This window comes from Symphalangus syndactylus, chromosome 7, assembly GCF_028878055.3.
Source record: "Symphalangus syndactylus isolate Jambi chromosome 7, NHGRI_mSymSyn1-v2.1_pri, whole genome shotgun sequence".
NCBI classification, from domain to species: domain Eukaryota; kingdom Metazoa; phylum Chordata; class Mammalia; order Primates; family Hylobatidae; genus Symphalangus; species Symphalangus syndactylus.
The window spans coordinates 99,240,349-99,257,756 of NC_072429.2; the positions used below are offsets into that span (position 1 = coordinate 99,240,349).

Consider the following 17,408-nt stretch of genomic DNA (forward strand, 5'->3'; position numbering starts at 1 on the left):
GTGTGGCCAAATCTCTGTCCCCAGGTGAATATAGACACCTATGCCTCTGGCTGTGTGTGGAGCAGTCTGGTTGTGCTGTGAAAACTCAAGAATGAGCGGCTGAACAGAATGCCAGCCTATGTGTGCTTTGAGCAGAGCCAAGGCCAAGAACCCCCCTTAGAAAATTGTTTTGAATCTACTTGGAGCACAAAGGAATGAACCTCATCCCAAAGTTCTACTTTAGCAGAGCTGGAATTGCTTTGGCCTGAACAATTTTAAAGGTGTTTTAATCAGATACTGGCCTCATTTTCCCCAAATGTTCTATTAACTTCGGGAAAAGCTACTTCCTGGTGTTCACTCCAAGATAAACTATTTGGAAAAGGTACATCAAGATGACTAAATAAGGCTGGGTGCAGTGGCTCACGCCTGTAATCCCAGCACTTTGGGAGGCCGAGGCGGGCAGATCACTTGAGGTCAGAAGTTCAAGACCAGCCTGGCCAACATGACGAAACCCCATCTCTACTAAAAATACAAACATTAGCCAGGTGTGGTAGTGCATACCTGTAATCCCAGCTACTAGGGAGGCTGAGGCAGAAGAATAGCTTGAACCGGGAAGGCAGAGGTTGTAGTGAGCCTAGGTCGCACCACTGCGGTCCAGCCTGGGTGAAAGAGTGAGACTCTGTCTTAAAAAAGATTAAATAAGCTAAGCTATAGAATGGGTCCCAGATAAGTAGGAGTTAACAACTGTCAAAATCAATAAAATGATTTCACATAAATTATGTAATAGAAACACAAAATAAAGGGAAAGAAATTTATAATAGAATGTATATTTCAATATGTAAATGCTCAGGCCCAGCTACATTAGAAGAAACAACGAAGTCATTAATATCTGTAATAGAATTATGTTGATGACTTAATTATAAGTAGCACTGCTGTCAATAATAAGATTTTTGAAAAGCGGTGCAATTCTTGATAAAGTTTTGAACAAAATGAAGTCGAATCTTCCCTTAATTATCTCGTGGTTGTATTCTTGGAAAATTCATGATACTTTAAAACTATACCAAGTAATACCTTGTTTTAAAATGTGAAATGGTTGGGTTTTAGGTTCAGATATCTAAAATTGTTTGTTTTCTAAACACATGAATGTCCAGCAGAACATTCAAGAATCATGTGGGATGTAGAACAATCCTTTGTTAGGCTAAACTGTCCCATGCACTGTGGGATGTAAAACAACTATGGCCCCTGCCCACTGATTGCCAGGAGTGGCCCCAATCACTTCTAAAACCATTAGTCCAAGCTCAACATATGAATTCTACCAACCCCACTCCTGCCAATGACTGGTTCATCAATCCAGGCCTAAGCCAACCTGTGTAGGGTACTGGTTGGTTTGAGAATGGGGTACGTGATATAATGTCAGCCAATGAAACAGCTTAAGTTTGCATCAAAGTTTCCTACGAGGGAGTCACAGGAAAGACAGTCTCTTCTCTATGTGGTTATAAATGGATGTGATGTCTAAAAATTCTGTACTCATTGCAGAACTAGCTGGAGGAAGCAGCCAACAAAGAGGGCAAGGCAAGAGCACAAGGGAACTGGGCTAAAGATTCTGGATGATGTCACCCTTGGGGTCAACCCTACCTTTTTATGTAAACGGGCTTTATGTAACTGGACTTCCAGTTACATAAACAAATACATTTCCTATGGAGTAAGCTGTTTTGAATTTGGATTTTGGTTCTTGCAGCTGAAAGCACTTTGATACATGCATAAACAATTTCACAAGTCAAAGACTGAGGCCTGGTTTTGAAATAAAAACATCGAAACCAAAACAGCAGCAGTGGCAGGTGAATATTGTTCCTGGCCTTCTACACCAAGTGGTAAACCTGTGACAGGCGCCGCTGATCAGAAGCCTGCATGCTCCACAGGTGAAAGGGCTCCACACTGCCAGCCTGTATAGTTCGTTCATGAAGCTACAGGCGCACTGTGGAAGGAGGACCAAGCATAGCTCACACCTGCAGCTTGTTGCGGGGGATGCATAAAAGGCAAAGAGCTATTCAACCTCAAAAGAAAAAATATAGCTACAGGTATAAAAGTAATGCTATAAGTATTTGTGTACAAAGAGCTCTACAGGATGCTCTGTGGACAGATGGGGTTATAAAAATAGACTAAGTCCCTGCTCTCATGAAGCTTACAATTAAACAAGTTAGAAAGAAAATCATGTTTACAGAGAAACGGATCAAGGAACGCAAAATACAAGTAATAAAACTGAGTGTGGTAAGTGGTGGGGAAAGGAGGGGTTGGGAAGGAGGCAGTCAAGTACGGTTAACTATGGAAGACTTTCTGACAAGCCAGGGTTGAAGTTTGAATATTAAAGCTTCTATCACTGGGAAGATGTGTAAAAAAGGAAAAAAAGTAAGTATATAGGACCATGAGTGGAAAATTTAGTAATGTCCTGCTGAAATGGTATCAGGCGAGGTTCTGGATAAACATGGTTCCATTTCCAGATTCATGAAAGACAGCGGGACAGGAGGAAAGAGCAAGCATAATTGGGGCTGGAGCCTCAATCTGGAATCCCTCTTCCACCAGGTCCTACCTGTTTGACCTTGGACAAGTTACTTAGCCTTCCCTGTGTCCATTTTCTCATCTTATAAACTGGGGACATGTAGTGCTCAAGGAGGCGTAGGGTAAAACTTGCATGCTAAAAACTTGCATAATTGGGAGGGGCTTAATTGTGGTAGTTATTATCATCACCCTTAAATCTACAAGCAATTCACTCAAATTAGTTTCACAGTATTTATAAGGCAAACATATATGAAACTCAATATACCTAATACATTAGGTTTGAAAAAAAGCGTGTTTTAAAAAGCAGCTAATTGCAATCCATTACAAAATCCCCAAATTAAAAGAAAAACTATAATACACTAAAAAAAAAACAAAAGACAAATCGTGATTAAGGGATGTATAAATACATTTATTGGTGGTATTCCTGAATGAATGCAGAGAAAACAGAATACAAAGAAATCAGCACATAAAAGGAACCATTAATCTTTAAAAATGCTATATACTTATATTTTGACCAATTTTGCATATTTGTTTAGATTTACAAACAAATGTAAAGCTAATTCCAAAGTTTTCTTCTGAATATACTTCAAATTTGAATTGTAGTGTTCTCCATTCTAAAGCCAGCTGTCTTTTGCTGTATTTACACTGACTATGATTTACTTTGTTTGTATCTAACCTAAAAGCAAGACTCTGTAAGCTGATCCTGAAGCAGCCAGTTACTCAGGAATTTTACAACAGCTATTAAAGAGAGGATAAAGCCACATGAAAGAGCGAGCCTCAATACTAGATATATAGATACAAGAGAAAATACCAAGAAGCAAAAAGAATCACAGAAATACCAATTCTATTCTAAAGCATAATTTCTAATTCTAGCAGCAATTCAATTAGCAATAGCTTAGGTGCCTTTATTCCAAAAAACAAAACCATTACTTGTTTCACTACAATTTCCTGACTTTACCCAATGAGTATATCAGGCCTTCATATTCTTTTTTAATAACTCAAGAACATAATTCATACATTACAGAATCATTAACAAAAGAGACCTTCGAACATACTGCTGAAAGCTGCAATATAGTTTGAGGGCCAGATTTCAATTTACATAATATTACCATTCATAAAGAATTTATGACACCCAGTACAATACTGTTCAGCACTGTTAACTCAGAAATGCTCCATCCATTCTTGCCATCAGAGAATTACAGATATGGATGGAATTGTTAAAAGTCTAACGGGGCCTCTAAATAGGATTGCACATGAAATAATTATGAACTATGATAAAACTGTGACAACACAGCTAGCTTATAGAACTGAGTTTTTCACTATAATAGCACTACAGAATTATGACAGTTAAATATCAGAATTATTTTTCCCTGCTAACTATTCAGTAGAGAAAGGATTTTCTGACTGTAATTCTGATGAACGGTTATCTTTGAGGACTAGGATACTAGGGAAAATTGGAAAGTGAACAAAATGAACTCATTTATTTTTCACAGATATTAAGAAGCAAAGCAGTTTACAAAAAGATCAAAAATTATCCTAAAAACAAATAAATATAAGATCAAATCAATCATCTTTGAACAAAATATAGCTCATTTTCAAAAGTTCTGTTTGGTTTGTGACTAGACTTAAAAATAGTAAAATAAGCTGAATAGATGCTAACAATACTAATTTGCACACAAGATTTGAAAAAAGTACTTCAAGTTTTAAGTTATCTCTTATCCCTAGAGAAAGTAAATAAAAAGTGGCTCTTGCAAAAATAAATGAAAACAAAACCACCAACAAAAACTAATCATATTAAGATACTGTTTTTCTTTTTGGATACTTCAATTGGTCCTATATTAGGATAAGGTTTTGATAGCAAGGACTTCCTAGCTTCTTCCTTTATCTTCCATTCTCTAGTCATTTCTGTGTCTTTATCAAACAAGGCTACATGTAGGTTTTCCTACAAGGTCAGGTTGAGTCAGAGGTAGCGTTAGGATGCAATATACTTGATCATAGTATGTAGTTAGTTCAAATGAACACATCGTTATCTAAAAGGATTACAATAATTAAAAATGCAAAAAGAAACATGTACCGCCCTCACTGCTTTGCACTAAGAAAAATTCTGAGAAACTGAGAACAAACATTGGGAGCCAGGAAACAGGCAATTAATTGCCTCATGTTCCATGAGCTCCTTTAATGCACCAGTTCAGGCTGGTTTTCCACGAAGGGTAGCACCCCACTCACATAATAGGCAATGCCAAGAGACAGCAAAGCAATGACGAAGATCAAGAGCAATACTCTCCAGAAGCCCAGATCCTCCACAAACTCCTGCCATGTGGTTCGGAAGCTGGAAAGGACTCCTTCACCTTGCTGCAGGTTGGGATTGAGGAGTGAATGGCTTTCCATGGCACTGTGGAAGAAGAAAGAGCAAAAAGGGCATTAAAAAACACAGCAATTCCAGAAACATAAAACCACAGGGCTACTATTTAGAAAAGACCAAATATATACACACACACATACACACACACATATATATATATATATATACACACTCTTACATGCTTACGTATCTGAACAATATATCCTAAACTGTAAATTGCTAAATGGTAATGAGTATGTTTCTCTTGGTTTAGAATTTAGTAAAGTCAAGTTAAAAATTCTATTAAAAAGGTCCTGGCTGGGCATGGTAGCTCATGCCTGTAATCCTGGCACTTTTGGAGGCCAAGGAGGGAGGATCACTTGAGCCCAGGAGTTCGGGACCAGCCTGGGTAACAGCGAGACTCCACTCTGTTTTTTTTTTTAAGGTGTCCTGAGCAGAAGTCTTGAAATAGGTTATGAGATCTTTCCATCAAGATATTAAACCACAACACATTCTTGTTATGTTAAATTTAGAAGATTCAAAGTGCAGACTCATAATTTAAGAATGTGTTAATACGAATAAGCAGACATGCAGGTGATGACCCCTGAAGAGGACAGTCATCTACAAGTCAAGCAGAGAGGCCTTAGAAGAAACCAACTTTGTGACACCTTGATCTCAGACTTCTAGGCCCTAGAACTGAGAAAGTAAATGTCTCTTGAGGGGAGGGGGGAAGATGAGTAAATCTAAAAAGTCACTTATACAGTGTGTGTGAATCTTGAAGTTAAAAGGGAATTTTTATTAATTTAGTTCAATAATCTGACCAATGAAGGAATTCCTTCTTTAATTGTAATTCTCTAATAATGGAAGGTTACTCCTCAGCCTGTTGTACACGTGGACTCGTCTAGTCATCTAGTCATCAGAAATTCTTTTTTTTTTTTTTTTTTTTTTGAGACAGAATCTCACTCTGCCACCCAGGCTGGAATACAGTGATGCGATCTCGGCTCACTGAAACATCCACCTCCCCAGCTCAAGCAATCCTCCTGCCTCAGTCCCCCAAGTAGCTGGGACCACAGGTGCACGCCACCACGGCTGGCTAATTTTTGTATTTTTGGTAAAGACAGGGTTTCGCCATGTTGCCCAGGCTGGTCTTGAACTCCTGAGCTTAGGTGATCCACCTGCCTTGACCTCCCAAAGTGCTGGCATTACAGGCATGGCCCACCACAGCTGGCCTAGTCATTAGGAATTATTAATAGTTTCTTCCTACTGCTTTTAGTTCTATCTTGTACAATAAGACAGAATATGTTCATTTCTCTTCTGCATAAAGGCTAGTCTAGTTGAAAATAAGGTAGTGCAAATACCATAAAAACACTGATTCTGGTTTTCAGAACTTTATCAATGAGAAATATGACTACCACAAAGAGAAACTGCATCTGACTTTGGTACTTGGAAGCACTAAGGGAAGAGCACTCATGGTTATATCACAACATACAGGCCCAATAAGAGGGTATCATCTAGATTAAAGCCACCATGACCATGATCCATAGGAATCAACTATCTACTGCTTATCAAAGTTCATTACTATCCCTCCTAACTCCCATAAAACAATCTCTTAGCGTCTCATTCACTATGAACTATGAGTAAACATGCAAAACTGGCATTTTTTAACCTACAACTTTATTTTACTTCTTGATACCATCAAACAAAAGTCCTTCAGCCTTTACCAACATTAGAGGTCTTCTCTGACCATGGGAAACTGACTTCCTAATGGGCCAGTCTGCTTAACACCCAAACTTTTTTTTTTAATAATTAAAACATGTTTATTCTCTGAATAAGAGATAATGTTTTCAGTGGGAATCTACAACAACACAGTAATTTTGGAAAACTTGAGAGCAAGTTTAAAAATAAGATTAGACCTTTGAGAAGGCCTAAAAGGGTAAAACCAAAATAGATAACGAAGTTCTGCAGAGGTTTAGTTTGACCTACGTAAAATTTATTGATTATGAGTTGACATGCCCTTATACTTGTTAGGTATAAAATGAAAATTCCATGAGCATTCTCATTGCTCTTCAGAGCTCATGAAGCTCTGCCAATCAGGATTTTCTATAAAGACCTTATCCAATGAAATGCTTTCTACTGTCCAGGGAATATCTGATTCTAACATAATGGGGTGTGTGTATAATATTTTTTAAAAATGTGATATCTACACTGTCTTTGGGGGGTGTGTTTGCATGCATCTTTTTTAAAAAATGTGATAGCTATACTGTTTTTGTTATGCCATACCTACAAAGTAAAAAGGAATTAAGAGTTATATGGAGGAGTGGGGAAATATTTTTCATTAACTTGATTTATAGTCCCTTATAAGGCCTGTAGAAGTTGTGCTGTCTTGGGGGAATCCTAAGAGAAATGGAAAATATTATGGTAAATACATTTAAAACCCTGCTTTACCTTCTGCTCTAGAAAAGGCCGTTACACAATTATGCCATAATGCCATGTGCTAGCCAATCTCTTTAAACCTTTTCATCTACTTTTTATTGAGATATAATTCACACCCCATAACATTTACCTTTTGAAACTGTACAATTCAGTGGCTTTTCATATATTCCCCAAATTGCACAATCATCTCTTCTAATTCCAGTACACTTTCAGCACCTCTACAAGAAACTCTGTACTTATTAGCAGTCACTCCCATTGCCCCTTCTCCCAGCTTCTAGTCTACTTTCTCATCTACTTTCTGTCTCTATGGATTTGTTTATTCTGGACATTTCACATAAACAGAATCATGTAATATGTGGCCTTTTGTGCCTGGCTTCTCCAATGTAGCATGTTTTCAGAATTTATCCATGCTGTAGCATGTATCAGCACAATATAATAATATTAGTAATATTCCATTGGATGAACAGATGATGTTTATTCCTTCATCAGCTGATGGATATCTGGGTGGTATCAATGTTTTGGCTATTATGAATAATGCTGCTATGAACATTCATATATAAGTTTTTGTGTGGACATATGTTTCAATTTTCTTTGGTATATTCCTATAAGTGGCACTGCTGGTCAGAGGGTAACTCTATGTGTAGTTTTTTGAAGGACTGCCAGACTTTTCCAAAGAAGCTGCTCTACTTTCCATTCCCATCAGCAGTGTATGAGGGTTCCAATTTCTCCACATCCTCCACAGCACTTGTTATTATCTATCTTTTTAATTGCAGCTATCCTAGTGGGTGTGAAGTGGCATTTCACTATGGTCCTCATTTGCATTTTCCTAATGACATTACCTTTCAACTTTCTGATTTAAGCTTCAACCACTGAATTTCTACCATGACACTGAGGGGTAGGAGTAAGATAGGAAAACCAGGTAATAAAAGTGTTAATAATTCAATTTTTGAAAAATGAGCTTTATACAGTGTTACAGTTAATACAAATTCTCATGCTGCAGTGAAATGGCAGGTATGTGAAGGATGCAGGAGTACTTCCACTGCTCATCCAATGTAGTATTATTTTGTACTAATCACTTCTTAGTAAGTAATCACAACTGAGGCAAACTAATGCTAAAAGTATATGTCTAATAAAAAGGTGCCAAGAAACTGGCTATTAACAAAATAAAGGTCCTAAAAATATACCAAACAAAAACACATTCTTGGTTTTGTTTTTCATGGTAAAGAAGCTTAAAGTACTTAATGTTATTTCATACAAAGATAAAAATAAATTTCAAGTTATCTTAGAGGAAAAAATCTTTAACAAATAATAGTTAACTCAATATTGTTCAAGTGCTTATGCCATTCTGTCAATCCAAAGTACACAGGAGAGGAAAAAAAAGGTCTTGCAAATACATCTCTAACTTCTTGTTTATCTATCTGTCAGCTTTCAGTGATCATTCAAGAGGAGTATGCACTGTTCCAGAAGTAAAGCTCTTGGATTTCTTTAGGATTGTATTAAGTGCTTGAAAGTATCTAAACAAAATAGACCTAAGCTTGAGAGTGGAATTAATGGTCCCCAAAGAGCACATCAACTGGCACACGAGAGGAGGAAAGCAAAAATGGGTACAAAGGAATCAAATGAAGGGTAAGCTATGAAAAATAGAGAGGATTTCATTTAGAACTCACAGAAACAATGATCCCAATGGTCTAAGTGGATTATGTGATTCTAAATCCAAGTCCTAGTCCATCAGCTACTAGGTAAACAGCTGATGTGGGCCCTTGCTTATTCTATTTACAAAATACCGAGAATGCTGGGAAGAGGCTACGGAAGCTCAGCATCCTTTTTCCTTCACATGTATTATCTGGAAGGCTGAAACTGCACGGTGGTCAACCAGATAATATGCTACTAGAACTAAGTCTGGCCTATGAACTTTACCTGTTGAGCCCAGTGACGTCAGGAGAAAAGATGGTGTGCCACCTTTTTGGAGCTCCCTGAACTGCGTTTTCCATTGCTTCTGGATGAGAAATGATGAGCTATTCAAGACCCTGTCAGTTATCACATCTTAGTTTCAATTACTTACAGGAGTCCAAATTTCATTAGCTCCAACTCATATGAAAGTCACGTTCACTTTCACATTACTGAACTATGCATGTGTTAAATACTATCTTGCTTTCCCTCTCCTGTTTTCTTGTTTCTCAGCACCCCACTTCCCTACCCTTGAAACTACCTTTCGGTCTTTTCTAAAACTGCCCACGTTCTTGGCTTTACTTATACTTCTCTTTTTTTTAAAATTCCATTCTTTTTGTGACCTGTACTTAAAATCCTCAAGCTCCGGCTTCCTCCCCTCAGATTCATTTGTTACTATTTCTCCTTTGTACTGTCAATAAAGCAGGTGGCTAACAGAACATTATGTGCACATGACATGTAGTACTTTCTGTTAATAGCTTCTCAATTGTAATCTGCAGTCATAAGGTCCTATATAAAGTTCAAGTTGCAGTTAAAAGCAAATGAATATTAAAGTTTACAAAGTTAACCATAAATCCACATACTTAAAGTGACTTTCCCTTAAAAAATTATATTATCTTGCTGGGCGTGGCTGCATGTGCCTATAGTCCCAGCTAGTCAGGAGGCTGAGGCAGGAGGAATGCTTGAGCCCAGGAGTTCAAGTCCAGCATGAGTAATACAGTGAGAAAAAAAAAAAATTGTATCTCCAGTACCTTTCACTCTCAGCTGTCTGCATGGTCTCCAGTTTCGAGTGGGTTCCTCTGTTAAATCCTTTCACCTCCTGTTCTTCCAAAGATTCCAGCAATCGGATGACTTCTTTATTTACTCCTCTGCGCTTTGCCAGAACTAAAGGGGTAGCACCTTGATGATTGCTAAAAAAAAAAAAAAAAAAAAGTTTATAAAAATAAAGAAGCCATCATAGCAGTTATACTACATAGTCAGTTCCATTTTTAGTACCCATTTGTATAGATCTCAGTGAAGAAAGAATGGGACCAATTAGGACCTACCCTAGGGCCGTGGGGAACTAAACGAGTATTTGGCTCACTGCAACTCTTCCACCATGAGCCTTGACCATCAGGCTGCAATCAGACCTTGACTGATGGGATTTCTGCACAGTTCGTCACAGAGGCCGTTATCCTGTTACCCAAACACATCCCCCACCTCCAGCCCCCATCCTCATACTGAATGTCTCCTCAACAGCAGATTGTGGTGGAAGTTATAGCCGTGTGTCTCTATTTTTTTTCTCAATTGTACTATAGAAAGCGTTTATGAAGAATAAACAAATCACCATGGGGAAAAAAAGGATGGGTCCAATTTAACTCAAAAGTAAAACCAGAGCTGAGCCAAACATCCAGTGTAGCTGAATTTTGAATTAACCCTTGTTTTTATTTTTATTTTTTCTACTTCCAAGGAAAAGAAAAAAGAGAACATATAGTCAAAAAAGTGGATAAATCTAGTTCTAGGCGCATTCTTATTTGATATTTACATTTTATGAGACCAGTACTTTTTTTTTTAAAGTCTAAGAAAAAAATTGTCAAATAAGCTGCTTTGGTTCACGCAGCTATTTAGTGCTAATAATAGGTTAGAACCCCAATCACATTAAATCCTGCAGTCAATTCCTACCCCATTTTGTCCTGCAGAAACAAAAGCATTTACTGTCTTATTCAGATTTGGGGGCATTATGGCATCAATAAATTAGGGCAGCGTGTAACTGTAATTTAAAGGTCAAGCTCAGTTTTACAGGTGACTTGACATCGTTCCCACTCAAAAAGCAGAGTATCACTAAAATAAACAAAAAGCCCCATGACTTCCTCAAATTGTTCAGTCTAAAAAGGATCCTTGACTCCAGGGAGTTTATGAAGCTCACATGGTGCGTTACATGACAGAAGGCACACAAGCGTTAGAGTCAGCGGAACTAGGTTCAAATTCCAGTTCTGTCCCTTATAAGCTGTGACCTTTTCAAATCCTCTATAAACTGTGTGAACTTTGTCCAATCCTTTTTTGTCTTCACTATCTAATCTGTAAAATGAAAACACCTATTGTGAGAGCTCTTCGTTCTGAGGACTAAATGAGCTAACAAGTAAACACAGTCTAGCTCACAGATTTTCAACAAATGTTCTTTTCTTCTTCTTCCCTTGTTGTAACACTACATAATTAATTAGTAGCAGAAACTACCCACTATTTTCATAGGAAAAATATGCTGCTTCAGCAAAAATCTAGAAGTCAGCCCCTCATTCCCTCACTTGCCTAACAGGATTACACTGTCTTCAATGCCTTTCTGAACTTATTTCAACTGATTAATGAGGAAACAAAATCAACAGACCCGAGATAAGACTATCAGTTGAGAGACTAATGGGAAGAAATGACTAGACTTCTAAAACCACAGAGAACTTACCAAATATCAATTTTGAGTCCATTGGAAACCAAAAATTGGATAGTATCCACATGGCCACAGAGGTGAAGAGCTGTGTTTCCTTGATAATCTGTGGCCAGAAGATCGGCACCGAATTTATGCAGTAACTGGCAGATGTCTACATTTCCTCGAGCTGCTGCAAGGTGAAGGCCTGTTCTGCCCCTGCTGTCACGAATATTTGGGTCAAAGCCACTTTCCAAAAGTCGCTTGGAATAATTAAAGTCCCCATCAATACAGGCTTGTAGCAAGGGCACGTTAGTCTGAGAAGAATCATTTACAAAAACATACGACATTGTTCTGATGTGGTGGATGGAACACGCCTGTAATGAAATAGGTGAGTGAGATTCCATGAAGTCAAATGAAATCAAGACAAAGAAGTTATTTAGAAAAGCACTATTTCTCATCCTTTTTGGCCTCCTGCCTCTAATAAATAAATTACTTTACCAAACAGAAACAACAACAAAGTTATCAATTATATTTTATTTTCCATTAAAACGTTTCATTTTCTTCACATCTGCTGGATTAAAATTCCAATTCAATTACTGTAAAGCTCTATTTTGCTTTTCATCATGTAAAAAGATTAAGAGATATTTTTAAAGTTAAGCAAGATATAATAGCTTAGATTTAAGTATTACATTGCCAGAACACATAGATAACATGGTGTTTAAACATCAAAGAACTACCCATATATAAATGCTACTGCTGGTAGATATTCTTATTTAATACAAACTAATTCTCTTTGATATATTTGCTTCTTCCTGTGTTTGAGATATTCTACATGGTTACTGAAACTACTTGCATGAAAAGAACTTATACTCAACAAAGACCTGTAGAGTGTTATGTTTATAGAGCAATTTTTTTTTTTTTTTTTTTTGAGACGGTGTCTCGCTCTGTTGCCCAGGTTGGAGTGCAGCGGCACGGTCTTGGCTCACTGCAACCTCCACCTCCTGAGTACAAGCGATTCTCCTGCCTCAGCCTCCCAAGTAGCCGGAATTATAGGCGCCTGCCACCATGCCCAGCTAATTTTTTGTATTTTTAGTAGAGATGGGGTTTCACCATGTTGGCCAGGCTGGTCTTGAACTCCTGACCTCATGATCCGCCCGCCTTGGCCTTGCAAAAAGTGCTGGGACTACAGGCGTAAGCCATCGCGCCTGGCCTATGGCACAAATTTTAAGAGAAAGGCTAAGGAAAGTAACAAACTGAATTTAAAAATCAGAGCATGAAATCAATTCAGATTATACTTCTTTTTACACTATTGATCTTATTCTGCTGTGCTCTGTGGTTATCTCAATATGTGACTGTGCCAAATTCCCACTGTCCAAAGACTGAGAGATGAGGGAAAGAAAAAGTAGGGCTGTCTGGGAATGCCAAGACAGGACAAAGCAGCAATCCCAACTAGGTCTGATGTGAATTTCATCTCTTGGATTCATCCAGCTCACCAGTTTGCCCACACCTCTGTCACGGATGTTTCCCGGCCCCACTGGTGCACCTGAACTCAGGTTAGAGTTCAGCACCTGCCTGGTGCACCTCAACTGTCAGGACATTCTGCTCTACCAAACTGCATACAACTAGGTCTCTCTCTCTTCCCCTAGGTTCATTTAAGAAAGAGTTAAAGCTTGTCAAAAGAAACTTCACTAGGAAATTAACAAGAAAACAAACAAGAAAACAGGCAGAGACCAATGCTTTTCTAGAGATGGCTTTTTTATTCTTAGGTTACAAAAGTTAGTCACAGATGGACTTGGCTTATACAGCTGATCAGGTAAAGTCTCTTTCTGAAACACTGATGGAACTGGATGCTAGACCCATCTATTCTTGTGCCTAACCTCAAGGGGATTCAGGGAAGCCTGGCTGCTGAGTTTGGTGAGATTGCTGCCCTTATTCCTTTCAACTTGGCTTCTCAGCAGAGCCATTGTCCCAAAATCTGGGGCTGCCTTACACAAGGGCTCTGCTGCTACCATGGGCTCTCTGTGGAAAGAGTGGGCACTAACATACACTGAGACTTGTTCTGAGCCAGGTACCAACTAGGAGCTTTTAATGAATTTAATTTAATCTTCCTAACAACTCCACAGTAAGGTTTTTTTATACCTGAATTTCAGTGAGGAGCCACTGAAGGATTTTTTTGTTTTAAATTGAGACAGGTTCTTGCTCTGTCACCCAGGCTGGAGTGCGGTGGTACAATCATGGCTCACTGCAGCCTCAAACTCCTGGGTTCAAGCAATCCTCCCACATCAGCCTCCTAAATAGCTGGGACTACTATTTCAATGAGTCCAGCCCATTGAAGGATTTTAAGTCAAAGAAATGGCACAGTCTTATTAGTCTTTCAGAAAGATTACTTGGATGACAGTATGGAAGGGTTGGATTGTAGAGAAAAAGATGGAGGCAGGGAGATCAATCATTAGGTCATTGCAGCTCTCTAGGCAAGAAATGAAAACCTAACCTAAGGCAGTGGCAGGCAGAAGGGGACACACTGGAGAGGAACAGAGAACACAGAATTAGCACAACTTAATGACTCACTGGATATGAAATGAAGGGTAAAAAGGGGCTGTTAAGAATAATTTCAAATAAGAAAAACATGTTTATGATTAAAAACTACAGAGATTAAAATCAAAATAAACTTCAGATGATACATATGATGACTTTTTAAAAATCTGGCTGGACACAGTGGCTCACACCTGTAATCCCAGCACCTTGGAAGGCCAAAATGGGAGGACAGCTTGAAGCCCAGGAGTTCGAAACTAGCCTGGGCAACATAGCGAGAGACCCTGTCTCTATAAAATATTTTAAAATTAGCCAGGCATGGTGGCGTGTGCCTTTCGTCCCACCTGTTTGGGATGCTGAGGTGAGAGGATCACTTGAGCCCGGGAGGTCAAGGTTGCAATGAGCTGTGTTTGAGCCACAGCACTCCAGCCTGGGCATCAGAGTGAGGCCTGTCTCAAAAACCAAACCAAACCAAACCAAACCAAACCAACAAACAGAAAAACTCAATAAGAATTTACTCAATAAAATTGTCAAGAATTCTTTTGTGAGGGTAATCTAAATATTTTCCCTTACAGCAAGGGTGTCCAACATTTTGGCTTCCCTGGGTCACACTGGAAGAAGAATTGTCTTGGGCTACACATAAAATACATAATGATAGCTGATAAGCTTTAAAAAATTGCAAAAAAATCTCAGAATGTTTTTAAAAAGTTTATGAATTTGTGTTGGGCTACATTCAAAGCTGTTCTGGGCTGCAGGTTGGACATGATTCATGCAGTATTGAATCATGAAAATGGAAAAGCTATCATAAACCTTTTTAAAAATGAAATGCCACATATCAAGTGCTTTTCAAAAGGTAATGTGTTTTGATTAAATTTTTAAGAATAGATAATTTTTAAAATCTACTTGGTGTTTTTGATTCAAACACAGTAAGAATTCTTGCGGTTTGCAGACTAGGATTCTTCTGAATGTTGGCTCAGCAAGAAATACAAGTCTCTGTGTCTATTTTTCAGGTGAGAATAAGTGTGTATTTTGTCAGTTTCTCTGTGTCCCTGGGCAACTGCTTAACTTAATCCCACATTTAATAAGCCGAATGATAGATATTTTTCATCTTGATCACAGAACTGAATCTGTCCTAAAGCAGTTCACTGACGGTTTCACATCTTGTGAGGAAGTCCACAGTAGTAAATACTCACGTAAGCCTTAAGATTAGATCTTTCGTTCAGTGGTCACTCAGCAGTTTCTCTGAATTCTCAAGAAGGTTCAACAAAAATATTCTGTAATGTGCTGGCAAGGATCTACAGTAAATAGAAAATTCAGTTATAATAGAAGTGTGGTGAGAAAAAGAACTCACTGTTCTATTAAATACAGACAGGTTACTGAGCCTGAAGAAATTCTCTAGAAAATCTGTAGGTGAGGCATCAACTTGTGAGGCCAGAAAAATACCTGACGAGTAAAAAAATAATGAAAAGGAAGGGCTTAATAGAAGCTGCTCTGTGGCCCACCAACAAGAAAGCAAGACAGACAGATAAAAGAAGAAGAATCAAATTATGTGCCATCAGTAAAGAACAAATTGGGCTCCGAAAATTCACTCTCAGTCATTACTTGGAATTCAGAATGCATATTTTTCACATTATAAATGGAGGCTAGATCCCAGATTAGTCCACAAAAGCATTTTTATAAATAAAATACTATTCATAATGGGAAAAAATAAGTTTAAAAAGCCAATACTTTTATTTAAACCAAACAGGATACATTTAAGAAAAAGTATTTCTAATCTACCTTGAATACTGGTACTTAAATCTCTTTAAATCTGTTCCCTTCCCTGTCTTTTCAGCGTGAAAGAAAACCTGGCCCAAATCTATCTGTAATCTTCTTTACATAACCTGACCCTGCTCCCCTGCCCAGGCTGCACTTCTCTGCACTGAGAGACACTATGAGGGCACCCTGTCTGCCCACTCAACTCTTCTCTGGAGGGACCGTGGAAGCAGGGTCATGGGCAGGCAGCAAGGACCACAAAAATAGCAATATTAGTTCATGAAACAAACATTCACTGGGTGCCTGAAATGTGCCAGATACCATGCTATGAAGTCCAAATCTCAAATTCCTGGTCAGGGTGAAATACAGGTTAACTTTTTACTGGTCATCCTTGCTCATTGTTATCAAACCCCTGTGAACAAATTTACATAGGGAAACAATTAATGGTATTTTACAAAGCTCCATTTACAATATGTAAGTCAGGTTGTATCATAAAGGCTATCAGTGCTAGGCTGGAACTGATGACAATAGCTGACAAACTGTATGTGAGGACCAGTCCCACACGAGGGTCAGTAAATATCACGAAAACATGGTAACACACAAAACATCTACGCTCCTCGTTTCCTACTTCTTTTGTGATACCACAGTATCAATTTAGACAAACTTCATATCACGGAGCCACTTACCTTGATTTCCTTAAACAAATATTATGATTCACCCAAACCCTAATATTTTTCCTCTCTTGTCCCGACCTCTAGAGCTGAGTCTTTAATGACTAGAGCCTGTCTCTAATGTATGATTTGGCTTCAATTTTCAATGTTAATTAAAATGGTGCAAGTGGGTTATTCTGGATGTGGTAGAGCTCACATTATGGAAAAAGAAAAAATTTTGTTTTTCATCTAGAGATGGAATTATAGTTCATATGGTTATGCCCCCAAATAATCCTAACGTTCTCTTAAATCCACAAGGAAGACAATGCTTCTGCAATTTTCTTTTCTTTCTTTTTTTTTTTTTTTTTTTGAGACAGAGTCTTGCTCTGTCGCTCGTGCCGGAGTGCCAGTGGTGCAATCTCGACTCACCTGCAGAGTTGCAGAGGCCTCCCACGTTCAAGCAATTATCCTGCCTCAGCCTCCCCAGTAGCTGGGACTACAGGCATGTGCCACCATGCCTGGGTAATTTTTGTATTTTTAGTAGAGACGAGATTTCGCCATGTTGGCTAGGCAGGTCTTGAACTTCTGACCTCAGGTGATCCACCCACCTTGGCCTCCCAAAGTGCTGGGATTACAGGCGTGAGTCACTGCACCGAGCCTGCCATTTTCTTTGGATATTACAATGCCCCATAAGAAAATACACTTGAACAAATTACTGATTTGTATGATTTCATATTAATATTATACAAATTCATTAGACTAAATTACTAGAAACCTGCCAAGAAAACTTCCAAGACCTCAATTAGACCTTACTCAC

At 38.4% G+C, this 17,408-nt stretch overlaps 1 protein-coding gene across 3 annotated transcripts in view; it reads right to left on the reverse strand.

Moving 5' to 3' along the window:
- Positions 1–2,923: 2,923 nt before the first annotated feature.
- Positions 2,924–17,408, reverse strand: part of ANKRD46 (ankyrin repeat domain 46) — a 42,575-nt gene continuing 28,090 nt past the window's right edge. For all 3 annotated transcript variants that reach the window (XM_055286916.2, XM_055286918.2, XM_055286915.2), the window contains exons 2-5: positions 15,380–15,481; positions 11,691–12,028; positions 10,009–10,167; positions 2,924–4,927 (exon numbers count right to left, since the gene is read on the reverse strand). In XM_055286916.2, coding sequence (XP_055142891.1) covers positions 4,711–4,927; positions 10,009–10,167; positions 11,691–12,001 — 687 coding nt within the window. In that variant the 5' untranslated portion in view covers positions 12,002–12,028; positions 15,380–15,481 and the 3' untranslated portion in view covers positions 2,924–4,710. The remainder of the gene's footprint in view (positions 4,928–10,008; positions 10,168–11,690; positions 12,029–15,379; positions 15,482–17,408) is intronic.